Source organism: Castor canadensis, chromosome 13 (assembly GCF_047511655.1).
Source record: "Castor canadensis chromosome 13, mCasCan1.hap1v2, whole genome shotgun sequence".
Classification (NCBI taxonomy): domain Eukaryota; kingdom Metazoa; phylum Chordata; class Mammalia; order Rodentia; family Castoridae; genus Castor; species Castor canadensis.
The window spans coordinates 2,111,343-2,138,491 of record NC_133398.1 but is presented as its reverse complement, the minus strand read 5'-3'; the positions used below and the strand labels follow the sequence as shown (position 1 = coordinate 2,138,491).

Genomic DNA, 27,149 nt, shown 5'->3' with positions numbered 1-27,149 from the left:
AAGCTATCCCTCTAGAGCAAATGGTAAGACCTGGAACACGTCAGCAACCTGCCATGCCCAGTGCGAGAAAATGCTTTCCTGTTGAAGAGTCAGATAAGGAGAGCCTGGCGTAGCATGGAGACACACCTGAGCTAGAGAGAAGAGTGGAAATCTTTAGGTATCATAACAAGGGCAGGCTAGAACCTGACAGCAAGAGGAAGAATCTATAGCCCCATGGCATCTGAGGTGTGGCTACAATACTTTCCTGTGCCTGTAAGGAATAGCTGTTCTCAGTCATCCTGCTAAGAAAGCTGATTCCCGTAGATAGACCTGGGCAAATAAGAAACCTGCTAGTTTTTCCCCGCCCAGAAGGGACAAGGGTGGCAGGGCCAGGCTTTGTTTCTAAGGTGGGTCTGGCTCTGTGCCCAAGGCCTGGATTGTGCTGAGCTTCTGCTTTCCATCAGCCCCTGCCTCCAGGTGCCCGGTAGTCATGGACCCCATAGGTGAGCTGGAGGGATGAGGGCTCCGGGAAGAGGACTGGGGGACCCTCCACAGGAGTCTTACCATCTGGTTCGAGGCTTCACAGCTGTGAGCCAGAAATTCGGAGGCAGCCTGGCTGGGCCAGCTGGGTGGGCAAGAGCCCTGAGTGTGTGTGTGTGTGTGTGTGTGTGTGTGTGTGTGTGTGTGTGTGTGTGTGTGTGTGTGTGTGTCTGTGTCTGTGAAGTGAGGACTGCAATTGGGGTGTTGAGAGTCCAAAAATGACAAGCTAAGCCCATGGCTCCCACAGGTGGATGTGGCTTGTCTGTCCCCTCTGTCAGGCACCCTCTTCTCAACTGCCCAGGACAAAAGCAGTGGTCAGTGGCCTGCTGGTGAGGAACTCAGAGGGGAATCCAGGGCACCTGTGAGAAGAAGGGGGAGAAGGGGGGATCTGAGGGGAGAAGTCTTCCATGTGGCTAGGTGGCAGATGTTGGTAATCCTGCCAGGCCACAAGAGCCAGGGAAGCAGGAGAGAGGGTGTCATGGCAGAAAGAAGCCAAAGACAGGCAGAGGGGAAGGAGAGGCTGGCCTCCTAGCCCTCATCTGGTCAGGACTGCCAGCCAGCTACTCATTGCTTGGGAAATGGGGAGCTCACCAAAGGGTAGTCTGGGAGCCAGAGGCCTCTACAGCCACCCTGCTTCCCTGCCACTGCCTGCCAACATCTCCAAGGGCACTATCAGAGGCCCTGCGCAGACCCAAGAGGGGTCCAGCGAGCCTGAGCTTTTTGGACAAGGGGATCTACAGTCCTCAGAACACAGGGGGCAAGAGGGAGCTGAACTCAGAGCAGGGGACCTGCTCAGGGAGATGGTCACATGGCAGAATGCAGAGCAGCAGGTGGCAGGACTCAGGAGGAAGGTAACAACCTAGCCTTTTTGGTGTGGATCTCCCAGAGGCTATTGGTGGGCAGGACAAGCACTCCTTGCTCACCTTCTTACTGATGGCCCTCTAGTTTTTGTTTTTTGGGTTTTTGTTTTGTTTTGTTTTTGTAGTACTAGGGTCTACACCTTCAGCCAGACCACCAGCCCTTTTCTGTGAAGGGTTTTTTTGAGATAGAGTCTTGTGAACCATTGGCCTAGGGCTGGCTTTGAACCTCAATCCTCCTGATCTCTGCCTCCTGTGTAGCTAGGCTTACAGGCGTGAGCCACCGGCACCCAGCATCTTATGGTCCTCTACAAAGGCCTGGCACCCAGTGGCCTCAGTGGACCTTTTGGAAGACAGTGTGCTCTGCCTTCCTTCCACCTTGTGCGTTCTTCAGCATGCGCCCAGCCTTATGGCCGGGAAAATGGGCTCTGTGAGGGCCTTTGGCAGCAGTCACAGCTTGAATTAAACCTCCTGGGAGAGGAAACCAGAAGTGATGACTGCCTCTCTCAAGTCCACTTGACTTTTTCCTTGATGGGAGGGCTTCTGTCCCCAGACAGGCCAGGAGAGATGCTCTGTTCACATTCCCACTATTTCCTAGATCCCCATTTTCAGAGGGTCCACTCTTTGCGACCAAAGCAGAGATGCTGTTGCTGCGAGTGTGGGTGGTGGGATCAGCTCCCAGTTTCAGAGCTAGCCAAATCCCCATGGCCCAGAAGTAGTGAGCAGAGTGCAAGGTGCTCCAAAAGATGGCCTTGAGACCTGGCCCCCTGGAAGGTGGTGGCCACAACTCTGAGCCTGGGGTGATTTGGCAGGGTGTGCCAGTGATGTGTGTTGGTTCTGATTTCCCATGGGTTGCAGTCAAAGCACAGATGCAGAGCATAGTTCATTCAGTGCCCTCAAAGGTGAACAGACCCTACATATCTTTTCTGCATGTTTGGATTCCCCTACACAAGCAGGCCCACACAGGCTAAGAAAGTGACACACCTGTAGGCCGGTATGCCATCGGCAAGTCCTGACAACACCCTGTGAGGGGCCAGGATCACTATGCATTACTCACTATGGTTTGCTTATTGTCTGGTTCATGGTGCAAAGGTATTGAAAATGTCATAAAGGCCTGCGGTCAGCCCTGTGGGTAGTGGTGATAAGAAAAGAGGGAGCAGTTATGTTCAGCCACAGCACAGAAAATCAAGCTGCCAGAGGAGCTGGGCAAGGATGAAAGCACACAGGTAAGGTGTAGGGATGACCTGAAGAAACAGAAGGACACACTTGAAGTTCTAGGCCGAAAGTGACAAACACAAGTTCATGAAAACTGGAAAAACAGTGCATAACGCTGAGAATGAAGAGTGGGGGTTTTATCCTCACTGGCTATGAAATAAGCAAAGACCTTCCATGATGCGCTGAAAACGGAAAAGACCTGCAGAAATTTGAGGGAAAAAAGGCATTAAATTTATAAAAATTTGTGTGATGATTCTACTGATCATGAAGTTTCAGAGAAATTCATTGATAAATTTACCAAGGTCATTGCTGATGCAATCTGCATAAGAACAAGTCTCTAATGCTAGTGAAGCATCACTACTTAGCCGTTGATGCCACAGAAAGACACTGACAGTGGCTGACGAGACTCCGACAAGGATTGAGGGTGCCAAGGCCAGGGAAACTGCACCTGCATCTGCTGCTGGGCAGGCTCACGTTGGCAAAATCTTGTGTCCTCCTCCTCATAGTTTTATTTTATTTTTTAAATTCATATGTGCATACAATGTTTGAGTCATTTCTCCTCCCTTCCCCCACCCCCTCCTTTACCCCCCCACTCCCTCCCTCTCCCCGCCACCCCCTTGCTACCCGGCAGAAACTATTTTGCCCTTATCTCTAATTTTGTTGAAGAGAGAGTAGAAGCAATAATAGGAAGGAACAAGAGTTTTTGCTGGTTGAGATAAGGATAGCTATACAGGGCATTGACTCACCTTAATTTCCTGTGCGTGTGTGTTACCTTCTAGGTTCATTCTTTTTGATCTCACCTTTTCTCTAGTTCCTGGTCCCCTTTTCCTATTGGCCTCAGTTGCTTTTAAGGGATCTGCTTTAGTTTCTCTGTGTTAAGGGCAACAAATGCTAGCTATTTTTTTAGGTGTCTTACCTATCCTCACCCCTCCCTTGTGTGCTCTCGATTTATCATGTGTTCAAAGTCCAATCCCCTTGTTGTGTTTGCCCTTGATCTAATGTCCGCATATGAGGGAGAACATATGATTTTTGGTCTTTTGGGCCAGGCTAACCTCACTCAGAATGATGTTCTCCAATTCCATCCATTTACCAGCGAATGATAACACTTCGTTCTTCTTCATGGCTGCATAAAATTCCATTGTGTATAGATACCACATTTTCTTAATCCATTCGTCAGTGCTGGGGCATCTTGGCTGTTTCCATAACTTGGCTATTGTGAATAGTGCCGCAATAAACATGGATGTGCAGGTGCCTCTGGAGTAACCTGTGTCACAGTCTTTTGGGTATATCCCCAAGAGTGGTATTGCTGGATCAAATGGTCGATCAATGTCTAGATTTTTAAGTAGTCTCCAAGTTTTTTTCCAGAGTGGTTGTACTAGTTTACATTCCCACCAACAGTGTAAGAGGGTTCCTTTTCCCCCGCATCCTCGCCAACACCTGTTGTTGGTGGTGTTGCTGATGATGGCTGTTCTAACAGGGAGGAGGTGGAATCTTAGTGTGGTTTTAATTTTCATTTCCTTTATTGCTAGAGATTGTGAGCATTTTTTCATGTGTTTTTTTGGCCATTTGAATTTCTTCTTTTGAGAAAGTTCTGTTTAGTTCACTTGCCCATTTCTTTATTGGTTCATTAGTTTTGGGAAAATTTAGTTTTTTGAGTTCCCTATATATTCTGGTTATCAGTCCTTTGTCTGATGTGTAGCTGGCAAATATTTTCTCCCACTCTGTGGGTGTTCTCTTCAGTTTAGAGACCATTTCTTTTGATGAACAGAAGCTTTTTAGTTTTATGAGGTCCCATTTATCTATGCTATCTCTTAGTTGCTGTGCTGCTGGGGTTTCATTGAGAAAGTTCTTACCTATACCTACTAACTTCAGAGTATTTCCTACTCTTTCCTGTACCAACTTTAGAGTTTGGGGTCTGATATTAAGATCCTTGATCCATTTTGAGTTAATCTTGGTATAGGGTGATATACATGGATCTAGTTTCAGTTTTTTGCAGACTGCTAACCAGTTTTCCCAGCAGTTTTTGTTGAAGAGGCTGCTATTTCTCCATCATATATTTTTAGCTCCTTTGTCAAAGACAAGTTGGTTATAGTTGTGTGGCTTCATATCTGGGTCCTCTATTCTGTTCCACTGGTCTTCATGTCTGTTTTTGTGCCAGTACCATGCTGTTTTATTGCTACTGCTTTGTAATAGTTTGAAGTTGGGTATCGTGATACCTCCTGCATTGTTCTTTTCTCCTCATAGTTTTAAGGCAGGGAATTTCTTACTGGCTAACAACAACAAAACAGGATTACCAGAACTTCTTTTTGATTAGTTTTACAAACATTGTGTACTAGCAGCTCACACAGGGAGCTGGACCTGACATGCACTGCAAGATTGCTTTATGTCTGGCCAACTGTTCTGCAATTCCTGCAGCTGAAATTCTCAGCAATTCCTGCAGCTGAGATTCTCAGCAAAGATAGTGTTCTGGGCCTTACACAATAAAAGCGCCAGCACCTGTATTAAGGCACATCCTAATAAATCCTGTAGCCATCAAAGGAAAAAAGTTTATGCCATGCACTTTCCCCCAAATGGGATTTCATTAATTCAGCCATGTGATCAGGGTGTCCGTAGGTCAACAGAGAGCAAGTATGAAGACTTTCCTGAACAGCAGCAGTGAGCGGAGCTGCAGCTGTGGAAGGATTTTAACAGGAGTGCCTGCCTCGCTCCACCTCTGCTCTATGACTGTTCAGTGATGATGATAAAGAGAAGTAATGAATTCTGTATGTCAAATGAGAAAAAATGCTATCCAGCCTTCCATATGCAAAAATATACCTTCAGAGACTGTAGGTAAGCCGGAGGAAGTTGATATTGCAGAAGTTGTTGTTTGTTTTGGGTTTGGGTGCTGGGATGGAACCCAGGGCCTTGTGCTAAGCACGTACTCTTCCATGGAGCTGCATCTCCAGCCTCGACAAAGTCTTTACATCATTCAAAGGCTCCATTTGTTCATTCATTAACTGATGGTGAAATAGCCCAAAAGGTTCTGAATCAAGGCGATCATGATAGTAGTGATGGTGACAATGGCACCTGTCAACACTGCAGGCAAAGTGCCAATAGACAGCCTGGTGGACTTGTTGAAGAGCTAGAGAAACAGGCATGGAGGACAGAACCAGGAGTCATAGCAGCTTAAAAAACCAGAGAGGCCTCTAAGATAAGAACCCTTGTTAATGGAGGAAACATTTAAAAAGCTACCAGTGGTGGGTCAGGTACTTATGTGTGAATAAGTGTCAGACAACTGTCACTATGTTAGCCCACAAATTCAGATGAATGGATGATGGCCATGCCAAACAGCCACAGACTGTCCCCACAGGTGGCTGAGAGAGTGACTCCTGTGCTTTCCAAAAGTTCAAAGCTCAGACACTGTCTCCTCTCCCTCCCTCTCCCTCTGCACTGAGGATGGGACCCAGGGCCTTGCAGGTGATAAGCAATGCTTATCTTGAGCGATGCTTCCAGCCCTGTTTTGGGGGTTTTGTTTTCGTTTTTGTTTTTGGCAGTACTGGGGGTTTGAACTCAGGGCCTCATGCTTGCTAGGCAGGTGCTCTACCATTCAAGCCATGCCACCAGCCCTTTTTTTATGATGGGTTCTTTCGGGATAGGGCCTCGAAAGCTATTTGCCCAGGCTGGCTTCCAACCACGATCTTCCTGAGCTCTGCCTCCTGGGTAGCTAGGATTACAGATGTGAGCCACTGGCGCCCAGCTTTTATTTTGCTGTTGAGACAGGGTCTATCTCAAATGCATAGGCACTATGCATTGACACAGTCCCAAAATAAAAATGACAGTGCTAAGTGCGGCTTCCACCCAATTCCTGCTGATGTCGTGTTTCCTGCTTCTCTAGATGATTGGTTTTACTCATTTCTTTGTAGACTGTTAATTTTCTATATTTTAATATAAGAAAATAGGTGTGCATGTTCTTTCATCTCCTTTTCTTACACAATGGTAGAATATTGTTTGCACTGTTCTGCACGTGGATTTAAACGTAACTAGACGGGCTCCAAGCATTCCCACTCCTTTTCCCAGCTGCATAGCACTCCCTGGCTGGGCTGCAGCACAGGTTATCTACTCAGCCTCCTGCTGATGGACACCTGGGTCATCTCCAGGCTTTTGCTCTTACAACCCAGCCTTTACAGTCCACTGCGACTTTACAGTGGGCAGGTGTGTCCACAGTGAGGACTCCCAGAAGCAGGTTGATGGGTCAGGAGGTGGGTCTGACTGTGGGGACAGATTTCCTGATGTCCCTTCATCTGTGGTTCTGTCCTTTTCCACTCCCTTCAGCACTGCTCTAGGCCTTTTTGTTTGCCTGCTTTCCTTATGACTCTGTAAGGAGGAAATTTAGCTGAGTCTAAATTGTCCCTCCAGAGAGAAATTAGATTCTCTCTGTAGGGGCGATGTTCCTCGGCCCCTCCCCTGAGAGTGCTGTTGTGCTCTGCTGGAGCTTTGGGCCTGCTCTCTCTATCTGGCTCCCAGGTTTCCTCCAGTCTCCCCTGGAGAGTGTTGTCAGGCTGTTAGCATTTTCACCATCGGATGGTGGGAGATAGTGTGAGTCTTGAGGAAGATGGCGCATAGTAAACTACGTGTTTAAAGTGCACAGCGGACAAAATTATGTACTTTTTTTTTTGACATTACTAGGGTTTGAGCTCAGGACCTCACACGTGGTAGGCAAGTGCCCCAGCCCTTTTTTGTTTTAGTTATTTTTCCAGTAGGGTCTCATGGCTTTTGCCTGGGGCTGACGAAGGTCACAATCATCCTACTTACACCTCCAGCATGTGGGATTACAGGCCCACAGCACCACACCTTGGCTTATTTGTTGAAATGGGGTCTTGCTAACTTTTTTGCCCTCAAAACAATCCTCCCATTCTCCACCTCCTGAGAAGCTAGTGATACTGGAGTGTTGTTCTCGAGTTCATGTCCTGGCAAAGTCGATGATTTGAAAATGCTGTACCAGGAGTTAAGAGTAAAGCAAGCACAAAGTTTATTGAAAGGATAACAAAGCACCCTGATAGGTGGGACTTTGGGAAAGAGCTAAGCCAAAGAAAGGCTAAAGTCTAGGGGATAATATAGGTCTCTGCCTGACTTAAGCACACCCTATTTTACTCTGAAGCTGGATCTGTAATTGGCTGTCTAGTTAACTTCTCGTTGACCCCATCCTTGTCAGACTGGACATTCAGGAGGGTCTTGACTCATTGGGCTGGGCATTTCGGGAGGGCCTTGCTAGTCCATCTTGACCTTGAGACCTGTCAAGTACATTTTATGACTACCGTTCATTATTTTGGTGAGACCCCCTTTTATGCTATCTTGGGAAAGTTTGCTGTGTTACTTTCCTTGAGGGCTCTATATTTCATCTTTTTAGTGCTTGTCTTTAAGACTACTTCTCTGTCCCCCTTATCCAGGAGAAAGACCACTGTGCTTTATTATCTGGGTGAGAAGTCTGCTCTTCATGTCTCCTTAGGTGTTTGCTTTTAAGGATGCCTTCCGTCTCCTTTATCTGATTCAAAGTTACTTCTGCCATCTGTTCCCATTACATTCGCAGAGCCATTTCTGCCATTTATTCCCCCACACTAGGACTTGCACCACCACGTCTGGCCTAGACAAAATTTAATAGTTGTGCACATCCATGCAGCCGTTGCCATAATGAAGGCAATGAACATATGCACCACTCCCCAAAGTTTACTTGTGACCTCCTCCAATTCAACCTTCCCCAACCCTGCCATACATGGCAACCATTGGTCTGCTTTTTGCCCTTCAGATAAGTTTGTGTTGGAATCACACAGTGCATTGCTCCTCCTGTCTGGTTCTTTCACTCACAATTCCTTTTGAGACTTCTTCAGGTGGTCGAATTTGTGAGTTTATCTATAGCTCATTCCTTTTGCTGACCCACCTCATGGACACACCCCATTTGGGTATCCATTCGTCTGTGGATAGGCACTTTGAGCTGTTTCCAGGCTTGGCTTTTGCAAATAAAGCTGCTGCGAGCAGCTGCATCCAGGTCTTTCTGTGGACATACATGTGATTCTTTGAGATGACTGGGTCATAGAGTGGGAAATGCTAAGCTATTTTCCAAGTGGTTGTGTAATTCTACATTCCCACTTACTCCACATCCTCACCACTTGATATACAGTCTCTTAATTTGAATATGATGTGTGCAATGATATGTCATTAAGATTTTTTTTGGTAGTACTGGGATTTGAACTCAAGAGCCTCTCCCTTGCTAGGCAGGTGCTCTACCACTTGAGCCACGCCCCCAGCCCTCTGACTGTGATGTTAATATACTTTTCCCCTAATAACTAAAGAAGCTATCCTTAAGTACTCTTTGATGTTGTGTGTTCAAATTTGCCCAATTTTAAAAGGCTTTTGGGCTGGTGGAGTGGCTCAAGCTGTAAGAGCACCCATCTAGCAAGTGTGAGGATCTGAGTCAAACCCCAGAAGAAAGGGTCCCACCTATTCTCCCTGCCCTCCCCTAGCCCCTGGCAGCCACTGATTATTTTACTGTCTCCACAGTTTTGCCTTTTTTACAGTGTCAGTAGTTGGAATCAACCATGCCTTTAGATTGGCTTCTTTCACTTAATAATATGCACTTAAATTCCTTCCATGTCTCTTCATGGCTTCATCGGTCATTTCATTTTAGGAATGATTAATATTCCAACGTCTACTGTACTATGATAACCTGTTTACCAACTGAAGGACATCTTGGTGGTTTCCAAGGTTTGGAAACGGCAATAAACATTTCTGTGCAAGCATTTGAGTTCACCTACTTTTCAGCTTCTTTGGGTAAATACCAAGGAGTGTGATCTCTGGATCACATGCTAAGAGCATGTTCAGTTTTGTAGAAACAGCCAACTCTTCCAATGTGACTGCCCCACTGTGCATCCCCACAGCAATGAGGGAGAGTCCCTGTTGCTCCACACCCCGGCCAGCACCAGTGGTGCCAGTGTTCTGGACTTTGACCACAGCAATAGGCGAGCAGTGGTACCTCAGTTTATTCTCCATTCCCCTGCTGACATTTCGTGTGCAGCATCTTTTGTATGCTTACTTGCCATTTGTATATTTTCTTTGGTGAGGTGTCTGTTAGGGTCTTTGGCTTATTTTTTTTTTAATAGGGTTGTCTGGTTTGTTTGAGTTTTAAGGTTCTTTGTATACTTTGGATAAAAGTCCTCTATCAGATGTCTTTTGCAAATATATTCTCTGAGTTCATGGCTCGATTTTTAGTTCTTAGTTCCTTTTGTAGAGCAAAAATTTAGTTTTAATAAAGTCCAGCTCTTTTGTTATTTCTTTCATTGTTATACCTTTGGTTGTCTTATCTAAAAAGTCACTGCCCAGCCTAGAGTCATCTAGATTTTCTCCTGTTCTTTTAGAAGCTCTATACTTTGCATTTTATATTTAAGTCTGTGGTCCATTTTGGGTTAGTTTTTGTGAAGGGTATAAAGTTTATGTCTAGATTTTGTGTGTGTGTGTGTGTGGTGCTGGGGCTTGAACTCAGGGTCAACACCTTGAGCCACTCCACCAGCCTTTTTTTGTGTGTGCGTCCTCATCTCTGCCTCCTGAGTAGCTAGGATTATAGACGTGAGCTACCAGTGCCAAGCTAGATTTTTTTTTTTTTGCATTTTTTTTGGATATCCAGTTGCTCCAGGAGCATTTACTGGAAATTGTTTTGTCTCAATTGTACTGAGTTTGCTCCTTTGCAAAGGTCAGTTGACTGTATTTATGTAGGTCTATTTCTGGGCTCTCTATTCTGTTCAATTGACCTGTTTGCTTATTCGTTCACCAGTACCACACTGTCTTAGGCAGTGTCAATTCTCTAATTTTATTCCTCTCCATCACTGTGTTGGCTTTTCTGCAGCCTTTGGTTCTCCTTACAGAGTTTAGGATCAGCTTTTAGTACTGACAAAATAACTTGATTGGGACTGTGTTGATGCTCAGCTCAAGCTGACAGTTTCGAGTCTTCCTATCCATGAACATGGGATATCTCTCTGAGAAAAAGGCACCCTGAGATTTTTCTGGCTGGTTTCCTGCCCAAGGGGACCTGGTCCCCAGACAAGTAATGGATGAGCCAGATGGAAGGGAGGGCTGGGAGAGATGGACAGGGCACAGAACCGTTTTAACTGACAATGACAACACCACTAAGCCCATGGAGACCTGTGCTTTGGCCCACACGTGTGCTTCCTGTTGGCCAACACCAAGGGAAAGTGAAATTCAACTGGAAAGCACTTGATGGAGTGCGAGTGGCGCTGGGCTCCAGCCCCAACACTGAGCTTGGCTGACAGTGACTAGAGACCAGGAAGTAAGAAATACGAGTTCAAGGATTAAGTAAGGCATCCTTCGTGACTGCTTCACCTGCATGTGCCTCAGTTTCCTCACCCACTAAAGGCGGATCAGGTGCGCATCTCTGACTGCCGGGAGAGGTGTGAAGAGGCCTCTGAACCGGCTGGACGCAGGCTCTTGTCACGCCATGGTGCCCACCTGCAGGGTGTTCCTTCTCACCTCACCTCTCTTCTTGGGGCGGGGTACGGGCTCCCCTGCATCCGGCTGCCTAGCGCAGGAGACGAGCAGTGAAGGATGCAGCCATGGCCGGGCACCGAGTCACACCCAGCCAGACTGCAGACGACGCCAAGCGCCCGCGGGACTGGACAGCGGAGGCCTGGGCAGGATGCACACTGCGCGGGCGTGGAACTTCATAGCCCGGAGCAAGGCGGGGTGTGGGGGGGCTCTGCCCCAGGACGTCAGGGTCCGCGTGCTGAGGGCGGGGCGTCAGGACAAGGGCGTGGCTTCAGGGTCCACGTGTTGGGGCAGGGCTCCAGGCGAGGGCGGGGCTTGGGGCGAGGACAGGACGTCAAGGTGAGGGCCGGGCGCGGGCAGGCGTCAGGGTGCGCGTGCTGGGGGCAGGCGTCAGGGCGAGGGCGGGGCGTCAGGGCGCGGGCCGGGCGGCAGGGCGAGGACAGGTGTCAGGGTGCGCGTGCTGGGGGCGGGGCGTCAGGGCGAGGTCGGGCGTCAGGGTGCGGGAGAGGGCGCGGCTCCCAGGACCGGTGGGTCTTGGTCGCTACTCTCGGAGGCGGGCCCCACGCGTCCTAGCCGGGCCTTGGGGTCCCCGAGCACCCCACCTCCGTCCTCCACCTCCCGGACTGGCTCAGCGCCCCCTGTTCCCTCGCGGGCTCTGGCCTGGGGTCGTAGCGGCGGGCGCTGCAGGCCACGTGTCGGCGCCCCAAGGACACCCCGCCCCGGAGGCTCCTGGCTGAGGGAGGCGGAAGGTGACAGAGGGAGGCGGCAGGTGGAGGCGCTGAGCCATGGCTGAGCTGCAGACACTGGCCGGTGAGTGCGGCCGCGGCCCGCGGCACGGCTGGGAAACGGAGGGCGCACTGAGCGGTCCGAGGGGCCTGCGACCCTCGGCCTCGGGCCCAGCACGCAGGGCCGTGGTTAAGTCTGGTGACCCCCCCACTTCCGACCCCGAACAGGACGGGAGCTCCCAGCTGGACCTCCGGGGACCGGCAGTGGAGTCCCTGGGTGTCCAGCGCGGGACAGCGCTGCCTCGGCGGACCCCGAAAGCTCAGGTGCTGCCCACCGCGCCGTGGGAAGCGGGCACTGCGCCCCAAGCATCGAGGACGAAGAGCCGATCAGGGGGACATGGGGACATGGGTGACCGATGCAGGTGTGTGAGCCGGGTCAGGAAATGGATGAGACCCAGGGCCCAGCGCCCAGGCCTGCACATTTTCCTGACTTAGAGCACTGAAGTATATAGTCAGGTTTGGGGAGAGGCATGTTTGGGTTGGAACCAGGAAGGGGATGAAATTGGGCCTAATTGGTTCAGCCAACAAGGGCCTGCCTGGCTATCCTGGGTAGGAACAGGAAAAAGCTCAGAAAGAGTTGTGAGGGTGTGAGTCCCTGTCCTCAACAACAGCCACCTTTGGTTAGTGTGTACTGTGAGCTCGGGCCTTTGAGCTCTCAGAAAAGCCCTGGGAGGTGATTGTCCTTACCGCGTCACAGAATGACAGTTTGGAGAGATTCTTCCATCAAGGCCTGCCTCTCTCCATTGCTAATCCCTCCTGGTTCTTCCTTGTTCCTCCTGTGTCCTTCCTTTCTCCTCCCTCCCTCCCCTGCCTCCCTCTCTCCCTTTCTCTTTCTCTCCTTCCCTCCTGCCTCCTTCCCTTCCTGCTCTACCACTTGAGCCACATTGCCAGTCCATTTTGCTCTGGTTATTTTGGAGATGGGGTCTTGCCAGCTGTTCACCTGAGCTGGTTTCAAACTGACATCCTCCCAATTTCAGCCTCCCAAGTCCTAGTGAGCGACCAGTGCCCAACTGAAGTGTACAATTTGATAACTGTTGCCACATGCAAATATTGACCAGTCACCCATCAAGATAACACTTCTATGGCTCCCAGAGTCCCTCGCTCTCATGGACTCTATTTAGATAGTTGTCCTCACGTCAGAGACTGGTCATTTTACCTGCTCTGCACCCTTAGAGGACCAGGGACTCAGAGCAGATGGCCATACCCCTGAGGTCCAGGACAGGGTCTGGCCCAGTTATTCTGAAGATTAAGGAGTTCAGGATAACTGAGTTATTTTTTTGTTGTTTTTTTACACATGAATCTCTCCCTTTGTAAATTGGCATTGTTACAACAATTTTCTACAGTGTTCTCTGCAGCGGTTCCCATGGTGTCCTCTCACCCTTTGCGTCTACAGCATCAGTCTGTTGTTGGTAAAGTATTAATTCCAGGAGTGTTTACCGAGTCAAATTGCATGGATCAAACTGGCCTGCCTGTCACAATATATCTGGAAGCAGTGAGTTTGGAGGGATTTTACTAGTCACATGTCACTGAGTGTCCTATTGCTTTTTCCTGAATTGGGCTGACTCATTGTCATTTGAGCTAGAAGTTCCGGTCTTTTGAGAAACCTGGCAAACTAGTGTCCCTTCTTCTCAGGTTACCCACACTCATCCATCCGTTTATTCAGCCAGCAAACGCTCCTAGAACACCTGGTAAGCTTCAGTCAGCCTGGTGCTAGGAAGGAGAACTTCCAGGTGAGGACACAAATGAGGGGGCCCATGTATGCACATCTGGGGAATGAGTGTGCCCCAAAAGGAGACCCTGCCCCAGAAGTCAGTGGGGCTGCTAAGGAGGGCAGGTGCTGAGGCAAAGGCCATGGCTCCTGAGGGTCAGGAAGAGAACCCAGGCAACCTTGGAAGCGGAACAGGACACAGTTGGCAGATGGTAAGCTGGGCATGGCCCGCCCACCAGGAGTTCTGGCAAAGGGCTGCACGACAGGTCTGGCTCTCCATATGGTCTCACCAGTGGCAAGAAAAGGTCAAACATCTTACTTGGAATTTGCGTGTAACTTCAGAAAACCAGCTGTTGAGTCTGCTCTGAAGGCACCTGGCATCTCTTCCTTTGTCTTGGGACCAATGATCTGTGCTCACGGGCACTTTTTTAAAGTGGCTTTATTGAGGTGTAATTGCACACCTTGACATTCACTTGTCTTAAATGCAATGTGCAGTTATTTTTGGTCAATTTCCAGAGATGTGAAATCAGTCTTAGAGCTTTTCCATCACCTCCCCCACCAGATGACTTCCCTTGTGTTCACTAGCGTTCACTCTCCATCCCTTCCTGTGCTCTGTAGCTTTGCTTTTTTCTGGATGATTCATATAAATGAAGTCCTTTTTGCAGCTGACTCTCTTCACTTAGGGCAATGTTTAAGAGGTCTGTCCACATTGAAGCAGGTGTCTGCATTTCATTCATCTTTATTGCTGGATGATGCTTCGTTGTGCTCACCCAGGTGTCTGCTGATAGACTTTGGGGTTGTTGGCACACTTTAGCTACTTGGAACAACTCTGCCGTGAACACTTTTGTGAAAGGCTTCCTGTTGACATGTGTTTTTATTTCTCTCGGGTAGACTCCCCGCAGTGGAATTGCTGGGTCATACGGTAAATCAGCTTTAACATTTTAAGGAACTAATAAACTGTTTTCCACCCCCATCGGCAGTGTTGAGGGTTCCCGTTTCTCCACGTCTGCATGGTGCATGGTGCAGCCAACCTGTGGGCACATCATGTTTGGATTCCCATGCACTCAGTGACACGATGGTGACATCCATCATTTGCTTCTTAGCCATGTGTGTCTTCCTTGGTGAAATGCCTGTTAAAACTTTGCCTTTTGGGAGTTCTTTATATATTCTCAGTGCACACATCAGATGTGTGCTGTCAGGTGTATTGCAGATAGTCTCTCCTGTAGCATGTCTTGTCACTTACTGGTGTTTTTGTGCACAGAAGTTTCCATTTTTAAATTCCAGTTTATCATTTTTTCTCATTGATTATGAATTAGGGTCAGATCTTAGAATGTGTATAATCCAGTGTCACAAAGATTGAGTCTTAGGTTTTCTTCTAAGACTTTTCTATGTCTTTCTAAGAATCTGTGCCTGACATCTAAATTGTGCGATTTGTTGGCAAGTAATTTCTGATCATTTTCCCTTAAAATGTTTTTAACTTCTGTAAGATTGGTGCTGGTGTCTTCTCTTTATTCTGATTTTAGTTATTTGTTTCAGTCTCATCAAAATTTGCCAACTGTGTTGATCTTTTCCGAGAATTGACATGTGGTTTCTTTGATTTTTTTCTTTCTTTTCTGTTTTCTGTTTCATTGGTTTCCACTCTAATCTTTGTGGTTTACTCTTTCTACTCACTTTGGATTTAATTTTCTTTTTGTAATTACTTAGGATGGAAACTCAGCTATTGCTTTGAGATTTTCCTTTACTGTAGGCATTGCAGCTGCAAATTTCCCCTCAACACACTTTGGTTGCATCTTGTGAATGCTGGGACATTGTGTTTTCACTGTTGCTCAGCTCAGAACATCTTTGACTTTCCTTTTTGATCCACTGGTTGTTAGAAGTGTGTTTTCACTTTTCCTTGTGTTTGTGGACTTGCCAGGTTTTTGCTTTGATTTCTAATTTCATCCCATTGAGTTAGAGAGCAAACTTGATGATGTGCATCCTTCTGAGTTTATCAGGACTTGCTTGTGGTACATTGCCTGTCTCGAGGACGTCCCTGGACACGTGAGAAGACCGTGGCTTTGGCTCTTGTTGGGTGGAGTGTTGAGTGAATATCCGTGAGGTTGGGTTGGTTTATGTGATGTAAAATCTTTACACAATGATTTCTTCTTTATCTGTTCTGTCTGTGACTGAGAGTGGGGGGATTTAAAGTCTCTAGCAGCTAATGTTGACGTGACTGTTCCTTCACTCAGTTTGTCACTTTTTGCTCCCTAGGTGGATTTATATTTACGCTTGTATCTTGCTGGTGTAGCGACTTGATACCATTGTAAAACGTTTTCTTTGTGTCTAGTAACATTTTTTGGCCTCGAAGTACATTTTGCCTGATGCTGTTTTGGTTATTGTTTGGCAAACCTCTTACTACTGCTTTGCTTTGGTCCTATTTGTGTCTTGGTTCTAAAGTGTGTCTCTTGTACACACCATATAGTTGATGCTTGTATTTTTTTTAAATCCATCCTGGCAATCTCTGCTGCCTTTTTCTGGTGCTGAAGACCAAACCCAGGGCTTCATGCTTGCTAGGCAAGTGCTCTGCCTCTGAGCTCAGCCCCAACCGGGTCTCTGCCTTTTAGCGAGACCATCTGTTCATCTGCAGTGTAGTCACTGCCGTGGTTGGATTTCAGCTCTCATTAGCAATTTGTTTTCTACATGTCAGGGTTTTCTGTTCTTTTGTTATCTTTTACTTCCTTCTTTGGTATTAAATAGGTATTTTCTGATGTACTGTTTTTATTCCATTGCTCTTTAAAAGTTATGTTTTAAGGTTTTTTATAAGAGATTGGTTGAGGGATTGCAATATGCATTTTAATTTATCAGATCTACTTCAGATTACTTCTGCCTTCATTCAAGTAATGTGAAGGTGTTACTATTACTGAGTCACGGAAACTGCTCAGGGTAGATCCATCTCCTCCCTCTCGGGTATGTGGTGTCACTGTCTAAATGTCCATCTGTATATTACCCTGTGCTGTCACTACTGCTTTACACAGTCTTACTTCTTTTAAATTAAGTAAGGAGAAAAATACTTTCAAGTCTTTTATACTAAACTGTGTATTTACCATTTACTTTTAAAAATTTCTTCCTGTATATTTTAGTTATTGTCTGGCGACATTTCTTAGCTATAATATAGCTTCATTTCTTCCTTGCTTCTTTGTACCTTTATTATCATAAAAATTTTGTGTGTGAGTGTGTGTGTTATAAACCCTGCGTCTAAGCTTAGCAAGAGCTCAGGATGCAAAATCAATATATAAGTCAGGTTTTTTTTTTTTCTGTAATGCTTACAGCCATCAATTGAACATTGAAATAAAAAAACATAATTTGTAGTAGCATCAGAAAACGTGAACTACTTAGGGATGAGTCTACCAAATTAGGATCGGTGCCTATACAATTAAGAGGACAGAACACTGCTGACAGAGCCTAAAGGACACATAAGATTGGAGAGATATACCATGTCCACGGACTGAAAGAGTCAGAATTAATCCTTAGAGTCTACATAATCCCAATCAAACCTCCAGAAGGAGTTTTTATAAACATCGACGCACTGACTCTAGAATGTATATGGGAATTCAGAGGTCCCAGAATAGCCAAGACAATTTTGAAAAAGAAAAATAGCTGGAGGCCTTGCCTGGGCTAATTCCAGGGTGTGTTTCACAGCTATAGACACAGTGCAGGTTGGTGCTAGGACGAAGTCAGTCAGTGGATAGAAGACAGTCCAGAAAGAAACCCACACATATTTCCCATAAAGTGATGTGATGGGAGAAGGAGTGCGTTTTCAACCCAAATGGCTGAACAGTGTGGTGTTGAGAAAAGAACCTCGTCCTTTACAACAGACACAACACCTTTTGATGTTTCTGGAGAAAATTCTTAGGAACTTGGGGAGGCAGGGATTTACTACATGAGACAAAACGTTCAAATCATGAAAAAGATAAACTTTCAAAATTTCAAAAACCTCTTTGAGGGATGAAATGAAGGAAAAATGAATAGACAAGCCACAGTCCAAGAAAGCGTATGTGGTGCATATCGCTGACAAAGGACTTAACATCCAGAGCTTGCAATAAAACCCTACTGCTCAAGAATAAAAAGAGAAACAACCCAAAATAAAGATGAAGAGACTCGATTAAAATGAGCGAAAAAAGTGAACAAATACTTCTGAGAAACAGATGACCAACAAACAGACGAAAAGGTGGTGGGCCACAGTGACCCACTGCACACCCTCTGGAATGGCCGACATGAAAAGGGATGACCAAGCGTGGGCGAGAACAAGGAGCAGCAGGACTTGTCGTGTGAGCTGGTGACAATGGGACAATCCCTGACCACACGGACAAGCTGGCAGTTTCTTGTGAAGATAAACATATAGCTGACAAATGACCTGCCTTTCACTCCTTAGTCTTTAGGAGAAATGCAAATGCCTGCATCTGTATTGCATGTGAATGCTTCTGGAAGCTTTGTTAGCAGTGCCCCAGACAGGAAAGCCACAACAAAACCTGTTGGCAGGTGACAACCAAGCTGCAGCATATTGCAGGGAGTTCTAGCCAGCAGTGACAGCACAGGTGAACCCTCAAAGCATTGTGCCGTGTGAAAGCAGCCAGACACGAAGGAATGTGTATGGCAGGACTCCACCTAGGCGGAGTGCACATCCTGCTGGGGTGGTGGCTCCCTGTTCCAGCTCTGTACCTAAAATGTGTACATTCTCATGGTGTAAATTACACCTCAGAGAAGCTGATTTTAGCTGGACACTGGTGGCTCATGCCTGTAACCCTAGCTACTCAGGAGGCAGAGATCAGGAGGATCTCCGTTTGAAGCCAGCCTGGGCAAATAGTTCGTGAGACCCTATCTCGAAAAAACCATCACAAGAAAACAGGGCTGGTGGAGTGGTTCAAGGTGAAGGCCCTGAGTTCAAGCCCCAATACCTGCCCCTCCACAAGCCTGATTTTCAAAGTAATTTTTTATGGAACAATTTCTTCAAAACTGAAAGAGGATTCTTTCCACTTAGCTATCTACCATCTGCCAAAATGGCAAAAACACATTCAAGACGCAGGGTTCAAATGTCCTTTGGTATCACTTGTTCCATGGCCAGAGGGTTTGGAAAGGTGGAGGCAAATGCAGAGCAGCACTATGAACAGGAAGGGGATTTGGGGAAAGAAGAGGGGTTCTTCCTCTTAGCTGTGAGAATCAGGACTTTGATAAATTTAAACTAAACTGAGGGCTGGGGTGTGGCGCGGTGATATGGCACTTGTGTAGCATGCTCAAGGCCCAGTTGCTCCGTGGACACGAGCACACATGGGGCAGGGGGTACTTGGAGGAAGCTGGTCCTGGCCTCCCCTGATGGAGGCCTGCAGTGACCTCACAGTGTTCTTTTCTGTGTCCCACGGGAAGGAGGTGCTTAGTGGCACGAGGCAGTGGGGGGCCCAAGGTGACCCTGAAACTGAGCAAGGGATCAATTGCCTTCTCCTTCTCTGAGTAAGCAGAGGGAACTGAGATTGAGCTGGGTTTGGGGACGCCTTGCATACATGCCCTGCACTGTCCCCAACACGGAGGACCTGATGTCTGAATCTCGGGAAGAGACTGGTAAGGGGGTGGGCGAAGAAGGAGAGAGTGATTGGATTTCCACTGCTGTTTCCAGGAAAACTGAAATGCTCCTTGCTTCATCGTGGAACCCTTCCGCTAGCAATTCTTATCTTGGTCTTCTTTTGGTAAGAAACCAGGCTCGGAGGAGCGGCCCATCAGACACTTGTGGAGATCCCTAGCTGTCCCCACTCCCTAGTGTGACAGTTGTCATACTCAGCTCAGCTTAGGCTGGATGGAGTGTCCAGCCTCTGCTTGCCCCTTAGTTATGCCTCACCTGGGGCTGTTCATCTTCCCCTGGGGGTGTTTGTCTTCCCTTGGCGGGGGTGGGGGTCATCTTTCCCTAGGGATGCTCGTTTCCTGTGGGGGTGCTCGTCTTCCCCTGGGGGATCATCTCCCATTTCTTGGAGGGTCTGGGGCTGAGAGGCTGAGTTGTTTACCTGCAGCTGCACGGCTGGGGCTGGGGAAGGTGAGGCAGGTGAGCCTGGGGCCAAGCTGCAGTCCCTTCCAGATACAGAAGGCCCTTGAACCTTAGCAAGCAAAGGCACCACCAGCTGTACTGGGGCATCAGTGGATAGCCAGGAACTCCCCAGGGTGGCCTCAGGCTGCAGGGACCTGTCTCTGTGGAACTTCTGCAGCTGCTGCCATTGTCCAGACACAGTCCCTGTCCCCAGGTTCCTTCCTACTGCTGACCTTCTAGTGTGGGATGTGGCAAGTGGCCTGGGCTTTGCTGAGAGCCTGCCCAGCCCTGTCACAAGACCTTGCCTGTCACTAGGAAGTTCTGTGCTGACTGCACTGACTCCAGCTGTGCTTTTAGGAGGGTGGGATGGACAGCAGGTCTCAGGTCTGTGTCTCAAGTGGCTGAGTAAGGCACACTTCCTTCCTGCAGCTATGGGTTCCTGAGCTCCAGCAGACAGACGCTGGGAGACCTGGAAGCTGAGCCCAGGTGAGTGAGGGAGAGGGACTGAGCAGAGGAAGGGCCATGGGCTTCCTCCACTGGATTGCCCTGTGCCCTCCATCTGGGTCTCTTCTGCTGCCCAGAGCAGCCTGACCACCCCACCCTGTTACCTTGAAGGGTCACTGGACACTTCTGCCTCCACATCTCTGGCTTCAGCCTCAGCCTCCCATCTGACCTCCAGCCATGGAGGTTCCAAGGATGGCCTCTGCGCCCTCCAAGTGCCCCTCCACCTGAGCAGCCTGTTCAGTGCATGGCTTTGCTTTCTACCCTCCTGCCCAAGTTAGAGACCCGCCTCACCCCTACATGGGATGGACCCCACATCCCCACTGCCTGTCAGTGTCTCCACATCCCGGGCTTCTCCCTGACTTCACAGCCTCCCTGTGGCCAAGGCTGACCTCACCTTCCACATCCTCATGCTTGTCTACCTGTCTCCTCTGCTGCCCCGACCCCTCTCTCCTCACAGCAGCTAGTGGTCCTTCAGGAATATAAGGTAGGAGACCCTCTGGTCTGATCCAGCCTGCTGGCCAGCCTCTCCAACCCTGTCCTGCCATGCCCCCTGTCCCCGTGAGCTCCAGTGCCTGCCCTGCAGTCCAGACTCAGGCCTTTGTTCCGCTGATCCCCACTCGGGTCAGTGTGCACTGCTCCTTGTGATGGAAAAGTCCCTTTCATTTTTGGGTTTTGGTGGCACGGGGGGCCACACCCCAGTCCCTTTGCTTTTAGTTTGGTTTTCAGGTAAGGTCTCCCGCTTTTGCCCGGGCTAGCCGGGGATCTTGATTCCTCAACCGCCACCTCCCAAATAACTGGGATCACAGGCATGCGTCACTATCCCTGGCTTGTTTTTGAGATAGTTTTGCTAACCTTTTTGCTTGGGCTGGCCTCAAACCATGATCCTCCTACCTCTACCTCTCCAGCAGCTGGGATTACAGGCATGCACCACCACAGAGAGCCTAACACTCACGTTCTTGATGACTGTCCCTGTCTGGGGTTCCTGGGTTGACTGGGCCTAGCTGTGTGGGTCCCTTGGAGATTGCTCATGTTTCTGGTGAAAGCTCCCCCTCCACTGCACCTCTTTCACCTGGCCCCAGCTAGGTTCCATGCACTCGTGCCCTAAATTCTGCTCCTGTTGTAGACCTGACTTCTGTGTTCTCCTTCTGCAGCGTGGCTGTGGGGAAGCTGGACCGCTGGCAAGTTGTAACCTTGTCCAGGTATGATGTCTCCTGGTGTCCTCTGCCCCGGGATGTGTGCACCTGGACAGAGTTGTGCATGCAGACAGAGGTGTGGGAGCTGGGGCAGCCCATCTCCTCTGCCTGAGCTGGAGAGTGTGACTTCTCCCAGATCTCTGCTCTGGCTTTGGCTCATCCTGCAGCTACTGACAGACCACGGGGAGCTGGTGCTTCATTTGGCCCAACTGCAGGTCATCTGGCTTTTAAAGAGGGTGACCAGGCTGGCGTGCCTGGCTGGGACTCGGACAGTTTCCTGGGAGACGTTTCAAGCAGTCCAGGCAGAACTGGCCCCTCTCCTTTTATTTTTTTTAAATTGTGGCAAAATACACAAAACATGAAATTAGCATCTCACCATTTTAAGAGCACATTCGCACTGTGGCCATCTCTACCATCCACCATCAGAACTTTACGTTTTGCAAAGTGGAAACCGTCTCCATGAAACACATCCCCCATCCCCTCCCCTGGGCCCTGACACCCACCTCCCATCTTGGTGCTGTCTCTGTGAGTGTGACCTCTGGACAGTAGCACCTCCTGTGATGGACTCCTACAGGATTTGTCCTTTTGTGACTGTCTTAAATCACTCGGCTGACTTCCTCCTTCTGAAAGCCATCACAGGAAATGCAGATTACTGCCATGTCTGGTGCTTGTCTCTTGGGGCTCTACATCTTTTGTGGGGGAGGGGAGGAGAGGACAGTCCACTGCTCCACTGCTCACACATTGTCACAGGTTTTACATGGACAGCATTTTATGTCACCACGGGTGCTGCCTCTGGGGCCCCATGCCCTGTCATGGAGACAGGGAGCCTGGACTCTGGGTGCCACCAGCCAGCCTCAGACTCAGGTGGGAGGGTCTGAGTATCTAATGACCTTTTCCTGGGAGTTACCAGGGACAGAGACCATTAAGCCCCCTCTGCCCATCGTGTACTAAAGGAGTTCTTAGGTCTCTCTCAGCCTTAAGCAGGGGAGTCCCGAGGTCACTTGGTTCCTCTCCACTTATAAATACTGAATCAGACTGTTCCCAGATCATGGGTGACAGGCTGAGGTCTGAGAAGCCTGCACAGGGTTGTTCCCCAGACTCCAGAGCCTCTGTGACAGCATCCGAGTGACTTTCATGCAGACTTGTGATGTGTTTGTTTTTGCAGGATGGTTTATCCCCAGCCAAAGGTGCTATCACCCGTGTGAGTAAATTTACTGAAATGTAAAGTGGTACCAGGAGCGTCTGTACAGATACTAAGAGACAGCTTCCCTGCTCTGAGGACATAGCTTCGTGGCAGAGGCTTGGCTAGCATGTGCAAGGCCCTGGGTTCAAGCCCAGCACTGCAAGAAAAAAAAAACTTCTTGCTTTAAATCGCAGTTTGGGCTTGCTTTGCCACCTTTTCCTCCTAGGTTTGTCTGAACCAGAAGACCCACGTCATACTCTATGTCTCTTTCCTGTTTTGTTGTTTTGTTTTGGTTTTTTTGTTTGGCAGTACTGGGGTTTGAATTCAAGGCCTCCTGCTTGCTAGGCAGATGTTCTACCACTTGAGCCATGTCCCAGTCCTTCTTTTCTGTTTCTTTGATTTGCATTCCTTCTCTCCTGTCCCTTTGCACATCCAGGAATTTGCAGAGGTTGTGGGTACTTCCTCCCTAGGGGAGAGGGATAGTCCTCCCCTTGCAAATCTCAGCTCTTTTGTAGCCACCAGGCCTGACTTTCAATGAGAGCTGCTGCTGACTGGCCCAGCTTGAGTCTGGATTTGCCTCTGGTTGCTTGCTTGGCAAATGCCAAGTCCTTCTGGAAGGGTGGTCTTGGGGGACGCTGAGGGCAGAGAGGTGAGGGTGGCAGGCAAGTGTGGTCCCCCTCCCCCTACTCACACATTGCGCATGGCTCACTCCCCATGCAGTAGGAAAGACGTCCTAGTAGTGACTCCTTGGCTGGCTCCCATCGTCTGGGAGGGGACCTTCAACATCGACATCCTGAATGAGCAATTCCGGCTTCAGAACACCACCATTGGACTCACCGTGTTTGCCATCAAAAAGTAAGAGAGGACTGAGGGCAGAGGCTTGGGACAGCAAGGTGTGTCCTGGTGTTGGGGACACAGGGACTGGAGGGTCTGTATTGAAGTTCATTCATTCCCTCAAAGGACTTCCTGAGCTCTGGTGGGCTGACCAGGTGAATGACCCCAACTCTGTCTCTCTCCCAGGCTATGCCACACCCAGGGATGGCAGCTCTGAACTGCTGCCCTTTCCTCTTTCCCTTCACTCTGGGGCACCCCTCAGTACAGGCTTCATATGGGTCCCCCTCACCCCCAGAGATGGCAGTAAGGGGTAATCTGTCTCCTCTGGGACCAGGAGAACATGACACCAGCTTAGCTGTGACCATTGCTGTGTGCTCAGATGCAGGATGGGGTGGACAGTAAGGGTCAGGTGACCCCAGGCCCTGGGGGCGAGGCAGCAGACCTGTGGCACCCTGGGATGCTGCATTGAGCTGACTTGAGGGGAGCTAGCGAGGCCCCAGGCACACCTTTCCCTGTGACAACCTGTGGAGAGCAGGGCTGGCAGGAGCTGGAGGCCCTGGGGATGTCCATGCACGCTCTGCTCACATGTGGGAAGGAGGCCGTGCTCGGCTGAGACCCAAGATGGCCCTGAGGCCTTTGTGCCGCCTCCACCAAGTGAGACTTGAGAGAGGTTTGATGCCCTGTGTGAGGGATTAAGAACAGCATGGGGCAGCCTGAGAATTCCTGCAGCTCCAGCCCTGGGACAAATGACGGTGGTCACCCAGCACAAAACACCGCAATGCGTGTGTGTGTGTGCAGTGTGGTCCCCGTCCTGTGTGGCAGGTGCTGTGCCTGCGGGAAGGAGGCCTGCCTCCCCTGCGCCCTCTTGGGGAACTGGCCCTGCAGTGGCCTGCTTGGACTTAGACCCTGGCAGCTGCCTGACTCACATCTGTCCTGCCATGTATGTCCCCTTGTGGGGGACTCACTGAGGAGTGAGGTGCAGGCACAGGTAAAGCATCCACTTGCCTGCTACAGATGCTCGTGTGTGGTGGGAGGAGGGGATGGCATACTTGTCAGACAGTGGAGATCCCTGTCCCCATGTTGGGCATGTGGCCCTGGGGGACCTCAGGAAGGCACCAGTCATCTGAGGCATTGGATAAAACTTTCGGGGCTGGGAGATGACATGACCTGGCTGTAAGCTCTTCCCTTGGGTCTGAGTTTTGTGGCCTTGGTAAACCCATATGCGCCCCTTGTTTCTGGGGTGCCTGTCTCCCCTCCCAGCCCACCCTACGAGGAATCCCTGCTCTGGCAGAGGAGTTTGGGGGATCTTGGAACAAGACACCCTCATGCTTCTTAGGGAGGAAGGGCTGGGGCATAGAGACCCTTCTTTCCCAAGATGGGCCCCAGGGAGAGCCATACTGGAGAGGCACAGGTGACCAGACCCTCAGGATCCCAACCAGCTCTGCCACAGAATGGAAGGAGAGCCCGGGGCCAGTGCTCCCCTTGTCCAGGCAAGGGTGGGCTGTGGCAGAGGGGAGGGGCTGCTATGGGAAGAGGGACCCTGGAGGGGTTCCAAGGGGAGGGGTGACCCACAGAGGGTAGCTATGGGAAGGGGGTCCTTCCCCACCCCCTTACCTCAGTCCTCCACAGATGGTTGCTGTATGAGGAGGGGCTCGTGGAGAGGTTGCTATGGGAAGGGGGACCTCAGAGGATTTTCCAGGAGAGGTGGCTGCTGAAGCAGTGACAGGGTAAACCCATAGTGGATTTGCCCCGAGCTCCAGCGGGGAAGGTGAGTCCCTGCCCAGCTCTGCTAGCTGTGGACAGCAGGCTTCAGGGCCTCAGTTACAGCTCTCCTTGCAAAAGCAGGGTGCTTGTGGCCCCCTCCCCGCCCACCTCTGGTAGAGGAGGGTGAGGTAAGGCCTGGCCCACACCTCATGGCTCGTGGCTCGTGGCTCATCGCCCAGGACCGCTTTGCTTCTTGGAGTCTGGAGGAGCCGCGGGTTGCAGCGGTAGCCTGCGTCCCTGCGCCTCGTGCATCCAGACCCAGGCTCAGGACCCACTTCTCTCCCCGCCCCACTGTCCTGCTTCGCAGATACGTGGTGTTCCTGAAGCTGTTCCTGGAGACGGCGGAGCAGCACTTTATGGTGGGGCACCAGGTCACTTACTACGTGTTCACAGACCGGCCGGCCGACGTGCCGCAGGTGCCCCTGGGGGCCGGACGGCGGCTGGTGGTCCTGACCGTGCACAGCCACACGCGCTGGCAGGACGTCTCCATGCACCGCATGGACATGATCAGCCGCTTCTCGGAGCAGCGCTTCCTGCGCGAGGTGGATTACCTGGTGTGCACCGACGTGGACATGAAGTTCCGCGACCACGTGGGCGTGGAGATCCTGGCCTCCCTCTTCGGCACCCTGCACCCCAGCTTCTACCAGAGCAGCCGTGAGGCCTTCACCTATGAGCGCCGGCCCCAGTCCCAGGCCTACATCGCCCGGGGAGAGGGCGACTTCTACTACCTGGGAGGCTTCTTTGGGGGATCGGTGGCCGAGGTGCTGCGGCTCACCAAAGCCTGTCACGAGGCCATGGTGGCCGACAAGGCCAATGGCATCGAGGCCGTGTGGCACGACGAGAGCCACCTGAACAAGTACCTGCTGTACCACAAGCCCACTAAGGTGCTGTCCCCGGAGTACCTGTGGGACCAGCAGCTGCTGGGCTGGCCGGCGGTCATGAAGAAGCTGCGATTCGTGGCGGTGCCCAAGAACCACCAGGCAATCCGGAACCCATAGTGGGGATTCCCGGAGGGGATGGGGAGGCCGAGGACCAGCAGCCTGGCCGCGCTGAACTGGAAGGGTCCAGAGAAAGGGGTAGGGCCGCCCCTTCCTGTGTTGTTGCTGAAATTGCTGAGGTGCCACCCATCACCCACCCAAGATTCAACAGGCTCAGCTCCGTGAGAACCACAGAGGGTCAGGACGGTGTCCCCAGGTGCCCCCACAGACTCAGCCCCCAGTCGGGCTTCCCAGCAAGTTCCTGGAGCGGCCACCTTCCACTCCCAGTGTGTAGCCAAGCCTCTTCAGCTGGTTGAGGCTGGAGGTCTCAGCCCCTTCCCGCAGGGCTCAGAGGTGAAGTCTTCCAGAGCAAGGAAGAGGCCACTTCACAAACCACAGGGCCTGGTGGGTGCGCACACCTTCAGCTTCAGGCCCGTCCCCTCTTCTGGGAGGCCTCGGAACAGGTGGGCGATTCCTTTATGAGCGGGCAGGAGAGGAGGAGACGAGACCCTACCTGCTGGCCTAGGGTGTCTGGCTCCTGTCCCCCAAGTGAGCCCGCCCCCCCCCCCATGTGTGCCGGCCTCGGTGTAGACAGTTCTCAATTCGTTTGGAGAGCACGGAGTGCGATGCTGGATTGGAGGGTAGACGTGTGCTCAGTTTCGTGAGAAGCAAACCATGTCTCCCTAAGCGGCTGCCCTGTTTTGCACTCCCACCAGCACTTCAGTGGCTCCTGGTTCTGTCCCATCCCCAGCATGGGGGTGACCTTGGACAACTGCCTACATTCCTGGTAGGGAACAGATGTACCTTGTTCTTGTTTTGACCTCTGGTGGCTCCCAGTAGTGCTGGCTCAAGTGGTTTACTCTTAGCTCAGTTAACTTGGGATATATAGTGAGGCAGATACGGTTAAAGCCACATGCTCGTCTCTGCCACCCAGGGTGATAGATAGCAGTTGGAGATACTGACACCGTAATCAGAGAAATGGAGGAAAGCTGGGCACTGGAAGCCGAGATTGGGAGGATTGTGGTTCGAGGC

The 27,149-nt window shown here is 50.3% G+C and overlaps 1 protein-coding gene across 5 annotated transcripts; it reads left to right on the top strand.

The window, feature by feature from the left end:
- The first annotated feature begins 421 nt into the window (after positions 1–421).
- LOC109696117 (histo-blood group ABO system transferase 1) lies at positions 422–26,680 on the top strand. Of its 5 annotated transcripts, none has more exons than XM_074052857.1 (7): positions 422–482; positions 19,261–19,330; positions 20,092–20,148; positions 21,318–21,365; positions 22,525–22,560; positions 23,263–23,397; positions 25,448–26,680. In XM_074052857.1, the coding sequence occupies exons 1-7, from the start codon at positions 470–472 to the stop codon at positions 26,136–26,138; spliced, it is 1,050 nt and encodes a 349-aa protein (XP_073908958.1). In that variant the 5' UTR covers positions 422–469; the 3' UTR covers positions 26,139–26,680. The 5 variants fall into 5 exon arrangements, with proteins under 5 accessions (XP_073908958.1, XP_073908957.1, XP_073908959.1 ...); XM_074052856.1 differs by lacking the exon at positions 422–482 and adding an exon at positions 11,863–11,930; XM_074052858.1 differs by lacking the exon at positions 422–482 and adding an exon at positions 20,534–20,650 and having other exon boundaries at positions 17,592–19,330.
- The last annotated feature ends 469 nt before the right edge of the window (positions 26,681–27,149 follow it).